This window comes from Thunnus thynnus, chromosome 12 (genome assembly GCF_963924715.1).
Source record: "Thunnus thynnus chromosome 12, fThuThy2.1, whole genome shotgun sequence".
NCBI lineage: Eukaryota > Metazoa > Chordata > Actinopteri > Scombriformes > Scombridae > Thunnus > Thunnus thynnus.
The window spans coordinates 23,197,215-23,217,500 of record NC_089528.1 but is presented as its reverse complement, the minus strand read 5'-3'; the positions used below and the strand labels follow the sequence as shown (position 1 = coordinate 23,217,500).

Here is a 20,286-nt window from a genome sequence, read left to right as displayed (position 1 = left end):
GACTGTGCTGAGACCTTTCACATTAGCACCTAACCAGACCACACCAACTGAGCATATAATATTACCTACACTACAGACAAAGCACAAATCTTCTGAGAAAACATAGCACGATCAGCACATTTAGCAGATCAGCAGCAGCAAGTGAACTGTTGTGTCGACACAGGAGGTGTTCAGGTACATGGTTGAGCGTAGGTCACCCGCGTTTTGGAAGTGGTCAGAGCCCAATACACAATGACTGTAGTTACACGCATAAAACAAAGGAAAGACTTTCCACGGGCAGTTCAAAACCAGCTTGTCTCATATGCTCTGAGACTGTGGCGATTGTGAAGCGCCACTACAGACAGAGCACAAATCTTTGGAGTAAACATATCCACTCAAATCAGACCTGAAGGTACAGAAAATACATACATTATTTACCATTAGATGACTTATTATTTATAACATCTGTGTATAACAGAATGTTAGTTTCTTTCATGTTGTTGGCTTATATGCTCATTCACATCAACTGTAGGCTATTAATTTTTCTATGCATTGCAGCAGCAATACCTGGGGCCAAGCAGCCGGCCCGTTCAAAACAGGCACATTTTGAATGGGCTCTGCACTAGTAAGTTAAAATTTATTTTCCAAGAGTTGTTTAGATTAAAGGGGTGTTATATGGTGAAAATGTTTTGTTAGGAAATATTTATACTCCTGATGTCCAAAATGAGGATTTTTTTGTTATACTATTTAGTCAACTTGCTGCAACAGACTGCTCCAATATTATAACAGGAAGTGATTTTAATTGTAGTTTGTGTCCCATATTGGGTAGATTTCTACCCCCAAAATATCCAATCCAAAAATGCAAGCACAGTCGCAAACATTACTGAGGAATTTGATCTTCTGGATGTTTGGAGGTATTTAAATCCTATGTCAAAAAGCTACACATTGCAGTCTCAGCCTCATTTATCAGCATCACGCATCGACTATATATTTGTATCAAGATGTTTAACTCGTTTAATAGAGCGTTCAGATATACAGGCCATGTTGCTCTTTCAGACCATGCTCCTGTTACTGTGTTAATACAACCTCTTAGACCTATTGAATGCTCATTCTCTTGGAAGATGAATACACGATTATTCTTGGATAACAACTTTATAAACTCTTGAAAGAACAAACAGACCTATTTTTAAAATTTAATGACAAAGATGAGATTGACCCAAGAATTGTGTGGGATGCATATAAAGCTTATATGAGAGGTGTGATTATTTCATATACAAGCCAAAAAAAAAGAGCTGAACAAATTTACATTGAAAAGAAAATAACACAGAAGAAAATTATTATATAACAAAATCAGATGATGTTTTAACTGAGCTAAAGGCAACCAGAATAGGGTTGAATAATCTGACATTGAGAAAAGCAGAAAAGGATATTCTATTTTCTAAACAAAGACTGTTTGGATTTGGCAACAAACCAAATCACCTGTTGGCACACTTGACAAGGAATGCCCCTGTAAAATCTTATGTTTCAATTATTATAGAGGGTGAGAATAATCAACACTAAATGAATAACCATCAGATTAATGTTAGATTTAAAAGGTTCTGTGAGAAATTATATAGCTAAGAAATTGACCATAAACTCAAGGAAGGACTCTTCTTAAACAATTTAACTATTCCACAGATATCAGGATTACAAAGCTAATCTATTAGAAAGCTCCATTTCTCTATTAGAGATAGATACAGCTAGTATATCCTTTGTCCAATCAGGGAAATCTCGAGGGTCAGACAGATTTCCAGTTGAGATTTTTAAAGTATTGAAAGGCAAGATTAATAAAGAGTTCTGAATAAATCCATTGAGGATTCAAAACTCCCAGAATCAATGTATACGGCTAATATAACGGTAATACTAAAGAAAAAATAAAAACTAAAAGAGAACCTGGACTTTTCTGATCCTCCTGAATTTCTGTTGCTGCATGGGCCTAGCAGCGAAACGGTCCAGCTGATGACCCCAGTGAAGCGTTTACCCCTACCGCCACTCAAGGAATGATTGCCGATTACAATACAGGATTGTACACCAAGTCCTATTAACTCAACAGTAAGTATACAACAGGAGCTTCTCCAATTGGTCCCAAATGAAAAAAACTATTGGAACTACATTACCTTGTCTTTGGGAGAGCGAAAAATTCAATTATTCTGGAAGGCAATATGTAAATAAATTAGCGATAGGACAACAGCTGCTCCCCAGCCCACTTTTACGCCTACTAGGAAGTATACCAGATTCTCTGAAGGTACACAAAGAAACAGCTCAATTTCTCTTAATGTTGGATGGAAAGACTACAATGACGAAATTGGTTGGGGATGATTCTCCTTCTCTTCAGTTATGGAAATCTGATATCTGATGCTGTCTCTTTAGAGAAGGTGAGATACTGTATCATCTTTTCGTAAGAAAATGAGAGAAGCCACTGAATCTTATAGGAATTACGTGCAGTTTGGCATGCAGATAATTGACTGAGCTGAGGGATTATTTTGTTCATGTACAACACCATTGTTAGTGCTTCGGTGCTCTGGTGACTTGATGAATGCTGTGCATCGTTTCCTGGACCAAATATGCAAATGCTCTGTGTATGGTACTGAGTTGTTTTTGTTTTTTTTCTTTTTGAGAATCAATAAAAAGATTGTTAAAAAAAAATCTATTTGCCAAGCAAGCCCCATTTAGATTTTATCGCTTCGGTTCAATATTAAAGGTTTATCTAATTCTCTCCCCTCTTGCCAATAAAACACAATGAGAATTATTATATTGGCAAACTTTCAAGGAGATGCAGAACACATTCTATTTGTCACCATCCTATTTAGCTTGGCTTGGTAATGAGATGGCACAAATCGTAACAGCATTTGAGACACAGCCAAAAACACTCAGTTTAATGTTGAAATACATTTTTTGGAAGTGTGTTAATGATTGAAAAAAACATTTTGCTTAGAGGTGAGGCAAACAACATGTAGGCAAGAAGTGAGGCAAAGCTGAACCACAGTGGATGTGCATCTTTGTCATTAAATTTAACATCTGGTGATTCACTCAGATATGGTGTTAAAAAGGGTGAATAACGTCAACCAAATCAGCAGGCTTGGTCCCCGAGTGTGTCAGCCAAGCAGCCTCTCACAAAACCCTATTTGTTCCATCAACGACTCGAGCTTGCCCACTTGTCTTGTTGTGCTGCACTTGTAACGCTCACCAATTCCATCTGTCTCCAGCTTCAGATAACGAGTGGGGGTTCTGTCATGTTTACACAATGAAACAGGAGGAGAGGGAGCAGAGGAGGAGGAGGAGAAGCAGTGAGTTGTGATGACACAGAGTCAGCCTCCCCGGCTTTGTTTGTCAGGTACAAGCAAGTTGTTGTTTTAAAGGATCTTAACATGTTTTGGGTCATGTAAGGATCATCTCTTATGAGGGGCTGTATAATAATAATAATAATAACAACTCGTAGTAACTCTGCCACATAAGTGAAGCCATGATCACAAACCACTGAAACCATGCTATACTGCTGGTGAACCTATGCATGTTGAGTGTTCATCATGTGGACTACAACTGGAATACAGAATATGTGGACTGGGCCAGAAAGTGTGCTAAATATCAATAATAACTGAGGTTTAAATTTGGTTGTGATCAATTGTCATTGTTCAATATAAGAGAACTTGACTGATTTTGTTTATAGTAATTTGGGCTATGTTATTCAATAATATATTATAGTAATTATGAAATGCAAATTTTAAAAAAAACATAGTTGAGCATGAAAGATCATTATTTATCTTGGGAATCATATTTCAACAAAAAATCTTAAATCACTCAAGTTCCACTTGTTACATTTTACCAGAGCTTTCAACTACATCTGCCTAAGGAGATCTGGGCTGTAAACTCTGTTTTGTCTTTTAAATCCCTCTTAAAAACCCACTTTTTAAAAATTGATTTTCAGTGAATTCATTCATATTTTATGGCTTTTTTGTTTGTTTTAATCTCTTTGTGTTTTAAATGTGTTCCGTTTTTAATGTAAAGCACTTTGTAACTGTGTTTTATTGTTTAGCATTATTATTATTGTTGTTGTTGTTGTTATCATCATCATCATCATCATCTCGAGGTCTTGGTCAATGGATGTAGTTTGCTCAGTTGTCATGGAGATAGCTCAGTTGTCACCTTGTGACCTAAGAATGGAACTTCAGGACTATGGAACTATCTCCATGACAACTGAGAAAACTACATCTGCTGAGGAGGATGCTGTTGAAAGTGCTGTAAACAGCTCCCAAGTGGACCTTGAGTTAGGATATTTTTGTCAAATAAATAAAGAATTTAAATAAGTAGATAAATGTAATCAGCCAAAAATCCCAATCAAGTGTCAATAGTTAATTAATTAAGTATGAATAGTTATTTTAACCGCATGTGTGTACATAGCTTTCATTGGTGCACTTGTGTGGTGTCACTTGTATGTTTTTGTGGTTTCACTGAAGTGTATGAGGTGTGAAGTGTTAAAGTTTAAATGTGCTCTACAGGGCTCTTCATGATATCTTGCCATGTTTACTGTAATAAAAGGCACTTTTTCCAAGTTGTGATTAGTTATTTATGATTGTGGCTTTTCTATGTTATGGATTTTCCAGCACAGCATGATCACTCTGGTATGATTCACTACTGTGAACAACATATTGTTGTTCTCCTGGAGCTTTTTTAATGTATTATTCACTTTCAGTTTGTCTCTGATTCAAGTGTTGAAGCTAATTATTTCTGAGGCTATGCAGGAAGTTGTGTAAGGTACATGTAGAAGGGCAGGAGGAGGATCGACTTTCAGACACTTGTTTGTCCAACCTCAGTCAGGTGGCTCTGTATGAGGGCTCTGAGGTCTCTTTAATAACATTCAGCCATCTGCTCAGGTGCCCAGGACATTTTTGTTTTTTCCCTTTGAAGCATCAGCAACCCTTGGTGTGATACGAACCAGCACTAATAATCAGTTGATGAATTGTTCAGTTGTAGCTCATGTTACAAAGACAAAGATGCTGGCACCACTGCTTTCCTCTATGATTAAAACAGGCTGTTTACTATTCATTTCAAACAGCCATATTGAGACAGTGTTGCACAGGAGATTTATGCACAGCAGTGCTCTTTGTTGGTAATTAGAGATGAAAATATCTGATCCCTCAAGCAGCATTTGTACATTTTTACCTCCATGTTAATGAAAAATGTATAAAACAAAAGGTACACTGTGTAAAAAGTAACTTCTCATTTAATGAAGTTGAATGCAGTGGTCGTTAGAGAGGAAGACATTCTGTAATATTCACATTTGTATTTCTATCTAGGTAATTGTGCTCTAATATTATCAGGAAGATCACAGAACTCTAGCAATGAGACTGTGATATTTCTGTCACCAAATTTGAGACCCACCAATTGTCTTGATTTAGGTCAATGAACCCAAATACAACAAGGGGAAAAAGTCTTTCCCTCCCTCATTATTGACCACCATAAACATAAGTAAAAGTATCTCAAGTGACAGTGTACTGCCTCATAATGCTGTCATTGTCACTGTCTAACAGAAGTGAAGAAGATAACAGGAGAACACTGATTGTCATTCAGTTTCTATGCTCTTTGGGCCTAATGACCACATACTCTGCAGGACCTGCTGCACCATGACAAGCTAATTAGCCAGCAAGACTAAGAGCAAATTATAATGACACTGTGTTAGTGCTGTGCTAATGTGCTAGTGATGCACAAGGGTGTTTTCTCTCCTGCTCTCTTCCTCTTTCTATATCTCTTGTGCCTTAACAATGGCATGTTCAAGACCAATTAAAAATAGAGAGCTCTCTGCACACTCAAGGCCTGTCTCTGCAACTCCGTAAAGGCCAGGGCTCTGCTATTGTCTAAGGTATTCAGAGGAACAGATTTATTATTATTCCAATGTAGGCCACCTTCACCTTCCATTACAATGATGGCTGAACATGGAGAACATGGAGACTGGTATGAAAAATGAATTAGTAGAAGATGAAGTGTTCCTCCTGCAGATGCTACATACATTCATGTTGCTGTTCTTCAGAAATGAAAGGCACACTGCTGAAATAAAAATCTGTGACTTTCATTAAATTATAATCTTTTAGACGTTATTAACAAGGACCCTGTCCATGAACGAAGGCTGCTACACAAAAAAAACATTAACCATCCACTGATTATCAGACAATTAATTGTCAGAAGCCATAAATGAGAAGGTGTCAAAAAATATGGTTAGATATGGTTGCAGCCAAAATTATATATTGGACAATTTCAGAGGATTTCTGTCATTAGTTATCTTTTTGAGACTATGAAAGAACAGCCAGAACTTTCTGATTGGCTGCTACAAAGCATTAAATTTATGTGGTATTTTCATTGAAAGTCAAACTGAGAAGTATAATAGTCAATAAACAAACCAAAACCATTATGGCTGCAGATTTGTAAGTTGGATATCTGGTAGGTGTTGGTGAGGTTTTACAAGATCTACCAAGTGCCCTTTACTAGGATAAAGTCTTTCCAAGTGTAAACCCACAAATGTTCAGGTTCAACTGGACATTAAGTGATCCAAAATAACAGCCTTAGTGGTTTAATGGTATTATGAGCCATACAGAGAGAACCATGGACATACTCCAGTGGAAGGCTTCCATTAGGTTAATCCTTCGCCCTGTCAGCTCACTCACACTGGCAAGCCAGTTGGAAGTTGGTCACAGCTTGTGTCAGTCCATATGGGGAAAAAAAGTTCCTTTGGCTAAGGGAAGAAGCTGATAGAAAGCTGGTAATCACTAAAGAACTGAATTACTTATGTAGCAACATAAAACACATTCTCATTTGATGGTTTCTAGCACCAAATGTCTTTCAATAAAATATTTTTGGTGGCCATTTCTATCGAAGCAATGGGTCCTGCTCATTAAAGTCTATTCTTCTGAGCATAACTCCTCTGACATTATCCGGAGGAAACAGGCAAAAAGTGTAATGACCATAATCCGTTGAAAGACTAACATAATGATATACGCTATGAATTCCTGTTTTCATGAAGCAATCAAACTCAATTTAGAAGTGATAGCTTTTTAGGATTACAACAAATTCTAATTTTAGCTTCATGTATTTAAAGTCTGTCTGTCTTTGTCGTTATTTTAGCCATCAAGTGGAGATTCAGTGTTGGTGGAGAAGTAGACAGAGAACGGTGACTTGAGACAAATGTCAGATGAATCCTATTAACCCTTTTCTATTGCTCTCTTGCGTTCTTGTTTGACTATAGGAAGGAAAAACTACTACGGAAGACACTACTGCTAAAAAGACTAACCAGTCATATGTAACTACAATTTTCCTTAAAGACATATGAATGTTCAAAAAACACTCTCACATAATAGCCAAATAGCCAAATAAAAAGCATTTCACAGTGGGGACAGTGAACATGATGTAGCAAAATACCCTGAGCTGGTTAAGTGGCTACATTTGTACATTTTCTTTTTTTCACTCAGTTTTCTATTCTTAAAAAAGGTAGGAAAGTCTTCTTAATGTGAATATAGTCTGATATAATTTAGTTCACAGAAATAGGGTACTGTCTAATCCTAATCATCAAAGTCTATAGGTTGAAGGTATTTAGATTAATTATGAGTTGAGTGATGGTCTGAGCAGAGGATATAATTTGCAATAATGACTAGCGCTCATTATTTCTCCTCCATTCAGGTCCTGAACTCTGTGAAAATCATTATGTGGGGGAAATCAGAATGAAGGGGCGCTCTTTAAACCCAAACCCTCCAGGTCTCATTTGCTAATAAAATTCACAGAGGTCACTACCGCAGAAAAGCACGGCTGCCGCTTCGGAAATGTCAATGAAGACAGGGCTATTCTCACTGGCTGCCACCAATCAAAAATGCTCTCGCTGTGAGGGTTAGGCTGTTAATGTGAACAGCCGTGGCCTCCACTCAATTTTCCAGAACTTTTCCCTGTGTCCTTTGAAACATGAAAGGGGCCTGATAAAATAACGCTGAATAAGTTTGGGCTCTCCATATGACAGACCTGGCAGGCCTCTTTGACAGTGTCAAACAGATTCACCCAAAACCATCCATTATGCAAAACACGTTTCAGTCTTGTCATTTTAGTCAGGTGGAACAACTGACCCTTATTATGTTCCGTGGCAGCATCCTTTGTTGCTGCATGTCAATCAACAGCAATTCTTAATGGCTTAATATGTCATTTTAATATGCAGCACACACTATTGATGCTCCACTGCAATAAATGGGTCATATAATGGCCCATTTGCCTGATACAAACCCATTACACAACAGAGAGTGTTCACGTGAGCCACCTAGCTGCATCATTAGCCATAATTGTACATACCATGGACACTAATGGGAAAAGATACAGTATGCAAATATGTCCTCCATCACAACAGTGCAGTGTGCTGTCATAATCCTGTTTATAGTAATGGGTGAAATCCTGTTTGGTCAGACCATGGTACACTTCTTAACCCCACAAACATGCAAAATTGGAAATTGCAGTCTGTCATCCTCAGGAATTAATTCACGAATTGATCAGACGTCGTAATTTGCTGTTCTGGTTCGTCCCCTAATCATATAATGGGGTTTCTCCTTAACCTCACAACCTTGCCAACGCTGTGCAAGGTGTGATTTTTTACACAATGTTGTGAATGGCTCAAAAGCAATTAGCTTATTTTGACAACATGGCGCCCCTCCTTCCTCAACAGCAAATCCCATCTTTTGCTGATGTGATTTAAATTCTGATTAAATTTCTGACGTCCTTCAGTCAGTGGGTGTTCTCTCCTCTCATATTTTAAGTGGCTATCCTTCTCCTCTTTCATTTGAACAGCACATGCAGCATCGTAAACAACACTGGTTATCCAGGTGAGTTGGAGGGGCTGTGTCAATTCATTACCTCCTGATTGAAATGGTCAAAAAGGTGAACAGTTTGCCTTTTAAAATGTTCCGCCTTATCCATATGCAGCAGACATGCACTAAGAAAGGCATCCTTCTGGGTTCAAGAGCGAGCTGCATTTGCATTAACCCATCATAAACCTGACAAGAAAGAACAAGAATGAGAGAAGATCACCTTTTGCCCTATGAAGAACTGTATTCTGCCAATCCTTCACTATTGTCTACGTGTCATTATCGACCAAGGGCGTGCTATCAAAACAAAGACCCTGTGCAAGAGTGAGACAAAAACATTCAATTCTTCTCTTGCAACATATTTAGAGCAGACATTAAGAATAAAACAATAAGTCATTTAGTTGGAGCTGCATTTGCTATTGTGCCTAGCATAATACAAAAACCCTAATTAATCTCAGTTAGAGGACCTTCTTTCTCCTCCTCCTCTTGCCATTATTCCCCAGAACGAGTCTCAGGGGAGAGCCAGGGAGTAGCAGCCTACTGCTGGCAACATCCATGACACCATCAGAGAGGAGGCAGTCTCTGCACCAGCTGGGGCTCACTAAAAACAGCTTCCTTCTTAATGGCATCTGGACAACCCCCCTCCCCCCCGATAGCACCACCCTGCAAACTTCCACAGCAAGTCAGCTTCATCCATTCTTCTCTGAGACTAACGCACCACAGTAACCTAAAGCAACAGAGCGTAGGGTGGAAACTAGAGGGATCATTTTTTAAGACATGATACAATGTCTTTGATTCAAATATGGTCATTTTCTCTTCAAATAGTCCAAGTCAACGTCTGCTTCTGACAGAAGTGCATCCAGCTCCATTCTCCAAGGTTGAATGAGTATTGTCTTGGCTGAGATGGTTTTATTATCATTGTCCAGGATAGATGAGGATTGTTGGTTATTACACGAGTGACAGTGACAGTTCTGCCGGGGGTTTCTCCAGTTGGCTCAGGAGAGGGAACACACTATGGAGCGCCCAAGCAGACGTGCAGACATGCAGTGCCTCAAAACTGGGCTGAGCCACCCTAAAGAAGCCAAAGCATGCAATCAGAGCTGTGGGGAGGGATAAACAAGGCTACTCTCTGTCCAGACGTAGCAATTAGGTAGGGAGTGGATCGTTGTAAACAACCAAGAGTTTCAGGCACTATTCGTCTCATCTTCATGTGACCAGAGGGCTTGTTTTCCTTGTTGCATTTCATTTTCCTCTTCCATTTTGCTTTTCTTTTATTTACATGCTGGGATGGAATCAGGCCAGTTTGGTCTTTGGTTTGCTTTGCTGTTTGAAGAACTGATGTCTTGTCCAGCTTTTAATGTTGACAAGTTCTTCGATATTAGACTCTTTTTCAGATTCTGCGAAATCATGGATTATGTTTTCTCATGTCCAGTGTTAACATTTAAATAATTGTCTCTTTATACAATATATATGCATGACAATTACAGTATGGTTAAAGCTGGAAAGGACTATGGTCATGGCAGATGGTTTGGTTGTGGATAGGGTAAGGCAACTAAAACACTTGCTTAAGCTTAGGGGAAAATCGTGTTCACGGTTAATAAAAGTTGAACGTTTTCTGCAGGTCTGTGACGGAATGTGAACTCTAGAAAATGTCAGATGTGCTACAGACTCATCTACCACCCCAGCCCCCACACCCTTTACTTTCTGCCCGGCTACACAGAGGACACAACTTCCTGCACTGGCACTGATTGTTGGCATTGGACATAAATAAAGGTGGTAATTGCATATATTCACAATTATATTAAGAATACCCATAGTTGTACAGAATCCGTCCGTATAACTAATATTAACAGTGTTACAGGTAGTAATGCCTTCTGTTTGGACCCTACTTCAATTCCATTTCCATCCCTGCACACCAGGTAGGATAACAATCTGTTCTGTGAGTATGATAAGGTCATTTTGCGAAGATTCATAAGTACAGGTTGAGAGTGAGACAGCAATCAGAGGTGAGATAGCTTTTCCACTAGTGTGGCTTTCACCTAAATGCATTTCTACCCATCAACCCCCTCTCCAGTAGCCCTAAAACAATTTCAACCGTCAAGTACACTACATTTCACATCCCTTTCAATGCGGTCAAAGAGGAGAGATTACAATTTCGCGCGGCAGGTTGAGTGCTCACACTGAGAAATGGAGAAAGAGCTGCAACCTGTTAATTACGCACAATTCAAGACACACGGGTAGAAAACAAGCCTATCTGAAGTGTACTCAGACTAGGAAGCACAATCAGGGACGCCTCTTAACCAGACATGGGATTTTAATCAGATATGTTAAATTTAGACCATGCGCGAGGTGTTAATTTGTAGGTCAAGGCTTTTCCAGATTTCGCTGTAACCTTTGCTCAGCCTCCATGTGTCCCGACATTAATCAATTGCGATGGAGAAAGTAGATGCTTCCCCCCTCCATAGAAGGTTATTTCTCCGGGGTGGTTCAACACACATCATCCTGATGTACACACAAACAGGTGTGGGCACTGGCTGCTTAAAATTAGTGAGGGCCTGCTAATTAATTCCCCCTCTGTCACTGACGGGGCCCAGTGCAATCTATCCGTGATGCAGCCTTTGTGAGATTAGTCGTCAGATAGGAGAGGAAAACAATATCCATTAGCTTGCAACGCTACCTTTGTTATAACATGAAAAAATGTCATTCCATTAGTCTAACTCCTTAGGTGCCTTCTGCTCAGTGTTGGTGATATCTCTGCATTTCAAATCAAATATATGCAATCAATGGAACGTTAAAGAGACAAATTGTGTGCGACAGACTTAAAATGCAGAGAAAGCATTTTAATGAATTTCAATATGCGGCTGCCAGAAAGACTTCTTTAATTAAAATGTATTTGAATATCAAATGTTGCTATAGTCTCAGTTCATGCGATTGTCCCAAAGATCCTGTGTGATAGATACTCATGTGGAGGAATGAAGAGGTTGTATGAACACCCCGCATTTGTAATAAAAGAGAAGTAAATAGTGTTGGAATTCTTGGAGACGATTGTGTAAATATTATTTTTATTATATTTTATGCTTTATTATAATATTCTATAGTAGTAGTATTAAATCTTATAGTATATTCCAGTTATAATCAGACTCACAGCCTAATCAGAAAAATGTCTTGTAAACACCTTAATTATCATTTGAACTGGCCATTCTGAGATAAATTTCCCTGCATTTCAAAACACGTCATTTACATGTCCTGTCAAATTAATTGCATGTTTAAGATAATCAGAATATTTCATATACAGATCGCCCTTTTGAGCTTGTTAATATTTACTATTTTCAAGGACACTCTTAATCATCTTCTACAAAGTAAGTAAGGTGTATTGTATTCTGTTTTGGTTTTTTTCTAATTTCCATTTTTGAAGCATGAAAAAAATAAACTTAATACAATCTTTATTTTTAGACAGCTTCATTTGAACTGTAAGTAATTAGCTCATGTAAATGCAGCCACTGTGTTTGTGTGTTTTTGTAATGATTTAATCTGATATGTTTTCATTCACTGGCTTGAGTACCTTTTTAACAAATGAGTTCTTCCTATTTAGAAAATAATATTCCTATATGTGAAATTAATTAAGTACAGAATACCACTTCTTATGGAAGACAGACATTCAAATGGCCAGGCTATTGCAATGAGGTATTCTCTGTATGGTGATGGGATCATCATTTCTCTTCTTCACCGAGCCAGTGTCGCCATCCTTACCTGAGGGCATCCATGGATCTGATGAAGACTTCTCTCTAGTATTGGCCTGCTCCCAGTCAAGGTCATCGTCTCTGCCTTGGCTGTATCCACATGCTGCCAGCGGCTTCTCAAAGTTACAATCGCCTGTGACAAAAGGAAGAAATTTATATGGTTATACAGTTTTTCCATTAACTTGGTGCTCAAATGAATGAATATATAAATTAAATTCGCCCTCTTTTTTCCCAGCGGTATTCATAATGCAATATGCCAGACAATGAGATGCATTTAAGTGAGACCGAGTGAAGGATTACTGTAGTAGGCGAGGCACAACATACATTACCATCATTAGCAACACGGCAGTCCAATTTCACAATGACAAGTATGAAGTGTCCAAACTCCATCATCGTTAGGCATTATGTTCCCAAACTGCACCACCATCAGGGATAAATTGATTTATTTTCCTTGCCGGCCACAGAACTTTGCTGTTCATGCGCCCTTACTCCTCAGAGTCACTCTAATCCTTTTTACAAGCTGCTTGCAAAATGACAGCAAGCAACCATTAGGGCCAGGCTTCAACCAGGCTTGGCGTGTGATCGATTAATACAAATACTCCTTTATTCCTCGCACCTTAAAGGCCACGCAGAGAATGTGAGAGTTGAGCTTTTTTCCCCCCAAAGTGCTTTTCAATCCACTCATAAATCTACAAAAAAGGCATGTCAGAACAATATGTGGCAGAAAAAGAATTCATACTGAGTAAAAAAATGTGAAACATAAAGGTGGCTTTTACACTGTGGGAGGTCGTTTTCCAAGATGACTTAGAGAAGAACTACATAAAATGATGTTATGCTGTTTCAGATACACAATTACACTGGTTCTTTCTTGATAACAGATGTACAGCATATGACCCTTCTCCTTGCAAGAAATGAATCCAAATTGTAAATCTGAAAACGTTTACTCGCACATTGCTAATAAGTTTCTAAACACAGATGACATACACATTTTTATTGCCGCTGGGAATGGCCTTTGAGCCAGAATCCATGCCAGGCCAAAACCAATATCTCATCTTACAAGCTCCCTCTGACATTCTGCTGCATAAAGGCTACGAGCTGGGGTTTTTGTTTTCCCATTTATCTCTCTGGTGACATTTACAGTACATGTGCAAATGAGTGGCCAAACGAGGAGAACACAGGATAATTAATATCCACCTCCATAGGGCAGCTGCTAATGATATATTTGCTGCTTTGTCTGTTTTTTTGAGGGGGTGGACATAGCCAAGGGAGGGATTGCCAAAGTACCACAGGTAAAAAGGCTGAGGAATGGTTGAGAGCTTGTCCAGAAATGTAATGCCTGGTGGCTAACAAATCATCAAAGCAACCAGTCTGACCTATTAGGATGAGATATATAAGCTTACCTAAACTTCCTGAATGTTAGCTACCTGCTCAGCAAAAAACATCAGAGAGAATAAACAAGTGAAGAAAGTCAAATATGTAGCACGCCAAAGAGAGACAGATGTTTTTTTTTTCTCATGAGTTAGCACATCAAAGTGTGTCTAAAACATTCCAAAATATTGGACTTACTTGAAACACAAAAAGTTCAGACTCTTAAGGTGTGTCCATCTTGCTCTGTTTCAGCTTATGCTAGACATGATATGTAGCTGTTTGCTAATATGTTAGCCAGAACAAACTGATATGCTAAAAGCTCACTATAATGAGTTTGTTTTTTGATTATGTCTATCTACTAGTGGTCAAACATTGCCTAATGTAATGCCAGTTTTAACTGAATCTTCTCACCTAAACAGTGAATTTTCCTTTCAACTCCCTTAAGTCATTATAATTTACTAACTTATCCATATAAATTAGAAGCTAAAAAGCTAGCTGTGTTGAAGTCATTTTCAGCTAGCTTGCTACAACTTATAAAAATGGCATGTTCCATTTGAACTGGGAAGTTGGAATTTCCAAGTTCCTAGACGGAAATTTCGACTAGAACGCCCCAAAAGTCGTATTTCCGACTTGGAAAGTTGGAAGAACTTCACCAACCCTGGCCTAAAAATCCAAGATGGCTGCTCCATGCATCAACAGTGTGAAAGCTGTAGTAATATATGGTTTATTAGCACTTCTGTCTTATTTGTGTCTCATTAAATCAGTCATACACACAGTACTGTCCAACTTCCATCTGTGGACATGTTGCTACAGTGTTTGTATACGCAAAATACTGCATAATGCGTTGTTATCAACTGATATTGCTAACAATGGCTAACCTGGCTAGAACTGGTTTTCCAACTTGTTGTACTGGAATGTGGTCAATTCGGGTCTGAAGTCATTCCCAGCTCCAACTTCCAAGGTAAAGGGAACACATTTTGACAAGTCACAATAGGAAATTTACAGGTGTTAATAATGAAATTGATGATGGCCGAATTCCATTTAGCTGCTTCAGTTTATGCGTCCTGGTATTGTGAATACTGGCTCACTGTCACACTGTGTTTGCCTACTGAGATACTTCATTAAAGTTTTAGTAACACCTGTGCTTTTCTGTGCTTGACGAGTCAAAATGTCACATGCATTTGTTGCTGTAACACCACCATAAAAACCAAAACTGTAATGGAATCTTAATTTCCATTTACAAGTTTTAGATCTCATATTTTCTTACTTTTCTTGCCTTAATTACAGAATACTCAACTGAAAACATTTTCTTCACCTTTTAATTCAACTTTTACTATTATGCCCAATGATGAATCAGGTGTTGACATTCTTTACTGGTTGTTTTATCTTGTCTTTTATCTTGCCCTGTTAAACCTTTTGTAATGTATTTTGAAAGGTGTTATATGAGGCTATTAGGATTACTATTTCAAATTCTACCACTTGTCAATGTCTGTTAATATTGAAAAATTATTGGTATGTCTTAAAACCTGCTAAAATGTCTATATTCATCTAACAAAATGTTTACCTCCATATATGTAAGGTACAATAATTTTTCCATTATTCCTACTCCGTTCATCTCATCAACACATAACTGCTGTTAACTGCCTTTGATAAATAGAGTGAGAGTTAGTTCATCATTCTTTTTAGGCAACTCTATAATAAATCCACCTATAGCAGACACACAGTCTGTACAACCTGTATTGTTAACTGTTGATTAAATGTAGATTAGCATTAACAGGTGACTTATTTCCAAGACTAGCCAAGAAGCTGGGTGAGCAAACTTGAATTAGAAGCCCTAATGAATCACCACCAACATGCCCTTAAGCAAAGCTCTTGCAGTAACCCCCAACAGCTCAGTTAGAGCTGTTCAGTGGCCACCAGTAGGAAGCTGTGGTTTTCCTCCACCTCACTGGACTGACTGTATGAAACTAGGAGTATGAAGGCGTCGCTGAAAAAGAGCATGTACTTCATGCTCAGTCAACTTTTTTTCTGTACATAAATAAAAATGTCTGTGTTGCCAAAATTTAACTTGGAGAACATTTACACGAGTCTTTGGCTGCAGCGTCACGGCGGCTGGCTTCATTCCATTTTGACTCAATAGTTCCAAGATCCTTTGCCCCTCGCCGCCCACCTTCCTCTCACAGCATGGTGGAGCTCAAACAAACCCAAAGAGGTGACTTTTATTGGTGTTTGATATTCAAATCGATGGCATTGGCAAGGAGCGAAATGTATTCTGAATCAGTGGGTGATGAGAGAGGATGGAGAATTTCGAATGCTGAGGGAAAAAAAAGCCATCAAAAAGAATATGCATTAAGTAGAGCCCATTCCTTGTTTAATTTTGAGAGGTTTAAATTTTTTTAATGTCAACTCTGTGTTAAATAATAAATCAGAAAAAATGAGAGGGTTCATCCCCTTCAAAAGACATCATTAACAGTTCTGTTCTATTAATGATTCTCTTGTTGCTCAGTTAATTTGAATACAAAATACATTAGACTAAAAACACTATTCAGTTTCAATTGAGTACATTTTCAGATAGATGAGACATAGGAGATTAACAAGATATACTGCTTATATCATAAATATGTTATTCCACTGGTTACCTACAGTTCAGTCCCAAGAAGACTAATTTCACTTTTCAGCAGTATGTAATGCCAAAAGTTGGCACAAAAACTTTACTTTTAGCAGAGCGATTACAAATCCAGTCCCAAATGACAATGTATAATGACACTTAAATAAATTATACTTGTATACTACTTTTAGACTATTGATTCGCTATGGACCTGATATCAGAAAACAGTGGGAGGAACAAGCTCTTGCTTCTGGCTAAACAGAACAGAAGGGCGTAATTGCAAAAAGACATGCACCAATACTGCTTTTCCATTGTCAATATTGAATTGTAAGTATCATCCACATTCATTGGTTTAGCTGCACTATTTTGACCATTTAGATGGGATAACAGGGTGTGAACAAGCAATAAATCAATTTGCATGACCCTTGGTATCAGACTTCAGTATTGGGAAATTCTCCAATAACACCCGCAGCTTGTTATTGATCTGGTGTGAAACTGTTCTGTCCTGAGGTAAACATTAAAGCCTCTTGTTCTACAGAGATTATACAGCATCACAAGCTTTCTTGTGTGTGACTCCACCATTGTGAATCAAAAACAATTCCAATCACATGTTGCATGCCATCAATAAAAAGGGGTTGTTTCTGAGTCAAGCGATTGTATACATGCATGCAGATGAATGCATCAATCAATAGCATCATAATAGTCCTTCTCTCTGTAGGTGGTTTATATCGCTGCCAGTGTGTGGCACAACCCCCATATAATCAGCCTCGACAGCTGCTGAAATAGATATCCCAACGAGAGGCTGCCAACTCTCTGAAGGAGATTTAACTTTCAATAAAAGCCTCTCTCTAGTCTGGGAGTACAGATGAATGTGCTCCACCCTGTCAACATTCTCCTTTCAAGAGAAGCAGGCAGCTTGAAGCTAAAAAGGTGGCCCTAGATATGTCATGAAACAATTTATTCCTGAGTGAGAACACACAATAGTCTTTATATTCTCACGCAGAGTGCATTTCAAAGAAATCTATCCATCTTTTCCTGGACTGAGCCAGAGGCCAGAATCAATACCTCAACCCCTCAATGCTGGAGCCAATTTCTCCTAAAGATTTTCAAGTCAGACTTAAAAGGCCTTTTGTTATTGCACCTGTAACAAAAGTAAACTTTCAGCATTAAAAGCTGTGTGTGTGAAAGTTTGGTACTATAGTGGAGTGCTATACACACGGTGCTCTGAATACCAGTGAATGAGTGTGGGAAGGATAGTGAGGGTGAAAATGGAATATTGAAAAAGCAGATCTGTGGCAAGGCATTAGATGAAAAGTAAGGTGCTTTTGAACATGTTCAAAATACAGCTTCTTGGTGAGCTTGTAATTGACGTTGCTCCATCCTGTTTTGTGGAGGGGGGGGGGGGGGTTTGATTGCTTGAGAGACTGCATTTGTTAAACTGGTTTATTTTTGTAGATGATTGCTGCTAATCTAAGTTTGCTGTCTTTATCACTCAGGTTTTAAGTCATGAGCATGAACTCAGAAGTTTGCGGTACTGAACATGGATGGCACCTTGCACACAAGGGCACCTATACGATAATTACCAGCTACAACATAATTATTGGTCATTTTCTACCCAGTAATTTTGAGAAAGTTACATATACCATGTTACAATGCAAGCAAATGAGTACTGTTATTGTGGTGTACTGTAGCTTACATGGCATCAGATAGAATGTCCTCCCAGGGAGGATACTGAGCCCTTTTCCACCATTACCACTGCTTCAGTCCCTGTGGCAGATATCATTGCTGCAAGACCTCCTTAGCCTCCCTGCCAATTCTGCAATTACCAGCCTTCCAACCTGTTCTGTCTGGCTAGGAAATCGCAGGTCTGCTCTTCGCCCCAATCTGCCTCAATGTCTGCACTTGTTTTAACAAACATCTTGTCTGCTGGCGTCCCCGTAGACTGAAACCACAAGGCAATCTTGGGTAATTTAAAACCAATGTCGACTATCTCCCTCTACCACGGCCAGTTTAGAGCTTCAGAATCCTGCAGCTAAGCCCCTTAGGGACTGATAGGCCTTTTCACTCTGGCCCTATTTCACTTATCTATTGGCAGCTCCTGCCAAGTCCTATCTCTGCACTGAATTGCATGTATATATACTATCTGTTTGGGGACTTTGAACTGTGGGAAGGGATTTAGACAATCAATCTCAATATCATTATCAATCACGTCTTGCTGTTCACCACATTGATTCGAGGGGAAATAAAGAAGTTGGACTGAAGATTTCCACTGATAATCTGCCTGGCTGAGCCATGCACTTGTCAGCAATGTTTTGCAGAACAAAACCGACAAATGCATCTGGTGTGGCGGAACAAAACCGGGACAGAAAGAGAACTGTTTTTAAGAAGAATTTTTAAGTTATAATAAGATTATGTCTGATGAAGTGTGAACCTGTGAATATTTTGGTTTTAAAATACTGTGCACAAATTCATTATTTAAAGAAACCCTTTGGCACTATGTTTAGCTCAAAACCATCTCATTATAAAAACCTCTTTGCCTTTGCAGGGCATTTTTTTTGTCTTGTCAACCAAATATCAACTTGATGAATGTGCTTTACATCAGGAGTACAACATAGTTTCTGATCAAATCCACCCTTGTGCATGGTTAGATGTACATCGAAGATGACAGGCAGCCTTCTCCTTAGATATGCTAAATTTTGACAGATGATTTTCAAGCTATGTATGCCAGCACAGGGCTTGACGTTCTCTTCCGCTGCGCCTGTCAAGAACTTCCAGTAAATGACTTCAAATCCATCTCCATTCTGTATAACCTGCCAGGCACCAATTAAGATGAATACAGCATCTAACTCAGAGACATGGAAGATCCTTATTGTCATTTTTCATAAAAATGAGGACTTCAGGTCTGTCTACATAGAAGTATCCTGTGGTGATAACACCAAACATTATGCTAATTTTCTCTTAGTGGAGGTCCACTTTGAATCACAGCTTGCCAGAACTTTTCAGGGAAGTTAAATTATGTAGCACAGAGAACAGGCTCATTTACACTCAAAAGCAAGAGAGCCCCCAAATGTTTAAGATCAGATTTAATCAATTTTGGGAGACTGAGGACAACAACCTGCTGTGCTGGATGTTTAGTTTGCAGAGATGTGGCTTAGGCACATCCTGACTCCGACTTGACAGCAACAAGGCTGGTTAACAATAGCTTCTCCTCCTATTGTTCCCAGCATTCTCATTCTTGTCTCTATCCACAGTGTGAGCTACAGTCTGTCTGTCTCAGTGACTCTGCCCTCCAGAGAGAGAGAGAGAAAATAAGGCTGTTTTCTATTCAGCCTAATGCCTGTTGATACACTGAATGGCAGAGTGAAATAGGCTTGTTTGGCTGTCCATTTTTCTGTGTTCAACATGCCCCTAGAAATGATATGGTGACTGAGCATAAAAGGCGCTCCATTAAAACCACTGTTTATTTGTAACACAAGTTAAAACTGCACCAAGGAGAAGATGCCTTTTGATTACTGAGGTGAGGAAAAGCTGTGAAAAATGCAAAGACTTTACTTGTCAAATATCCTAAATAAAAACAAAGAAACATTCTACTATGTCTGAATGCCCAGCTATTGCTTGATGAATATCCACTGCTGCAGGATCAACTCATGGTTTACAGTGGAATTAGCTCTCACCATTGATTCACAACATGGTTGTATCCCAATACTATAAGGATGGAAATTAAAAC

General features: G+C 38.7%; 1 protein-coding gene across 12 annotated transcripts in view; it reads right to left on the bottom strand.

The window, feature by feature from the left end:
- Window positions 1-20,286, bottom strand: part of LOC137194475 (receptor-type tyrosine-protein phosphatase mu-like) — a 168,629-nt gene that overhangs the window by 113,725 nt on the left and 34,618 nt on the right. For 9 of the 12 annotated variants that reach the window (XR_010930971.1, XR_010930972.1, XR_010930970.1 and 6 more), the window contains exon 2: window positions 12,594-12,716. Coding sequence is in view for 9 of the 12 variants with exons in the window: in XM_067606392.1 (XP_067462493.1) it covers window positions 12,594-12,716 (123 nt within the window). In the remaining 3 variants the exon portion in view is untranslated. The other 3 variants (XM_067606399.1, XM_067606397.1, XM_067606396.1) reach the window with 3 other exon arrangements.